Consider the following 2,321-nt stretch of genomic DNA (forward strand, 5'->3'; position numbering starts at 1 on the left):
TACGTACAGCAAGAATCGTTTAATATTCTTAAAAATGAGCTTTGTAAAGAACCGGTCTTGCAGTACCCAGATTTTTCGAGACCATTTATATTAACTACAGACGCATCAGGTTACGCAATAGGCGGAATATTATCTCAAGGAATCATTAACAAAGATCAGCCAATAGCATACGCATCTCGTACACTGAGCGATAACGAACTAAAGTACGATACCTACGAAAAGGAAGCACTAGCAATTATATATTGCGTCAAACATTTCAGACCATATCTATACGGAAGAAAGTTCACACTTGTAACAGATCACAAACCCTTAATGTGGTTCAAAAACGCTCAGGATGCGAACATGCGAATCCTTCGCTGGAGACTAAAATTAGCAGAATACGAATACGAAGTAGTCTATAAGTCCGGTAGAACAAATGTAAACGCAGACGCCTTATCACGAAATCCGGTAGACTTATCATCAGAAGTTTGTAAAATAATTAATCCTAAAATTAAATTGAATCCAACCGATCCAAAAGATGTAGAGATTATACGACAATTACTCGAGAAAGAAGATACTGAAGAATCAGAAGACGAAGACATTCCTCATACATACGTACATGATGATCACCCACTGTCCGAAATTCCTCCCTCAGAAATTACATCATTTAATCCGGAAGAATTAGCAGATTCTTCGACAGGTGAAACAATAGAAGCGCTTGCCCACGTGCCTGAAACCACCGATCCAGAGGACAAAAAGCAGGTAGACAAAATCGAGACTCAACGGCCTATGTTGACCCGCAGTAGAGCTAAACAAAAAATGCAGACAATCACGCCTGACAAAGACATAAACTTAAAGAGACACAACATACCACCGAGACCGCTACCCATGGATACCAACGAGGAAAGTGAAGACGAATTGCCCACTATAATCACAAGAAAACCACGCATAATCGATATTCAAACTAGAGCAAACAACCTTGTTGAATCCAGGGATCTGCACTTTTTACTCAAGGATAACCTGTTATATTTTACTGACATTTTGGGAAATCCCTTAGACTCTGGTGCCCGTAAATTATTTGAACGACAGGAAATACCTAAGTTAACAGGATTGTCCCTGGGAATTGCAAAACTGATTAAAAGATACCAAAGATATCATATTATATTACCCATTAGCGAAGATCAGCAAGAAGGACCTACCAGGATTTTGAATAATATATACCAAGGAATCACCAATTTGCGAAAAATAGCAGAGAATCTGAAACTCTCAAGCATAAGTGTCGCTAAAAGCGAACACATACTAAACGTTCCTTGGAACGATATTAAAACTAAATTTCAGACAGGATTTTTTGGCTCAGATGTGCGGATAATCTTCTGCAATGGACTAATCAAGTACCCACCTAGGGATATACGATTCGCAATCCTTCAAGAAATGCACAGTACACCGGTAGGAGGACATAGAGGAGTTACCAAAACTTACAATAGGATACGTCAAAACTACTACTGGGAACATCTGAAGGAAGATGTTCGGCAATATATTCGACAGTGTCTACAATGTCAACTGAAGAAATTAGTTCGAGTAAAAACCAAGCAACCAATGATAATAACCGACACTCCAGGATGGACGTTCGATAAAATCGCCATGGATATAGTTGGACCACTACCACGAACTAAGGTAGGAAATTAATACATTCTTACTATGCAGGACCAACTTAGCAAATTCAGCCTAGCTGTACCGTTACCGGACCAAACTGCTGCAACAATAGCCGACAAATTTGTAAAAAGATTTATTGCCATCTTTGGACCACCTAGAGCTGTACTCACCGATCAAGGACGAAATTTCATTAGCGACCTGATGAAAAAATTAGCAAGATATTACAAAATACGGAAATTTAGGACCACTGCATTTCATCCTCAATCAAATGGGTCCTTAGAAAGATCTCATCACGCACTAGGAGAATATCTAAAGCAATATGTTAATAGCGAAAAGGAATGGGACGAATGGATAGACTTGGCTATGCAAAATTATAATACTAGTGTACACGAAGAAACCAAACACACGCCGTATGAATTAGTTTTTGGTAGACCTGCTCGCATACCCTCGACCGAACCTTTACTCGAAGACGATAAAATAAAAACATACGACGACTACCTAATACAGCTATTCACTCGACTACACAAAATGCAAACTCAGGCCAACCGTAATCTCGTAAACGCCAAGAATAAATCTAAGATGCATTACGACAAAAAGACCAATCCTCAAACATTTAAACCAGGGGATTATGTATTTTTATTAAAAGGACCGAAGCCTGGGAAATTTGGTGATCAATATACTGGACCTCA

At 39.0% G+C, this 2,321-nt stretch overlaps 1 protein-coding gene across 1 annotated transcript in view; it reads left to right on the top strand.

Annotated features, from left to right (window-relative positions):
- The window catches only part of LOC116853662, a 7,011-nt gene extending 5,008 nt beyond the window's left edge, over positions 1 to 2,003 (top strand). Inside the window, exons 2-3 of the mRNA XM_032834822.1 lie at positions 343 to 1,653; positions 1,791 to 2,003. Of these exons, the coding sequence (XP_032690713.1) occupies positions 343 to 1,653; positions 1,791 to 1,826 (1,347 nt within the window). The 3' untranslated portion in view covers positions 1,827 to 2,003. The remainder of the gene's footprint in view (positions 1 to 342; positions 1,654 to 1,790) is intronic.
- Positions 2,004 to 2,321: the final 318 nt, after the last annotated feature.

This window comes from Odontomachus brunneus, unplaced genomic scaffold (genome assembly GCF_010583005.1).
Source record: "Odontomachus brunneus isolate Ranch 3 - 2012 unplaced genomic scaffold, Obru_v1 Obru_scaffold_417, whole genome shotgun sequence".
Taxonomy (NCBI): Eukaryota; Metazoa; Arthropoda; class Insecta; order Hymenoptera; family Formicidae; genus Odontomachus; species Odontomachus brunneus.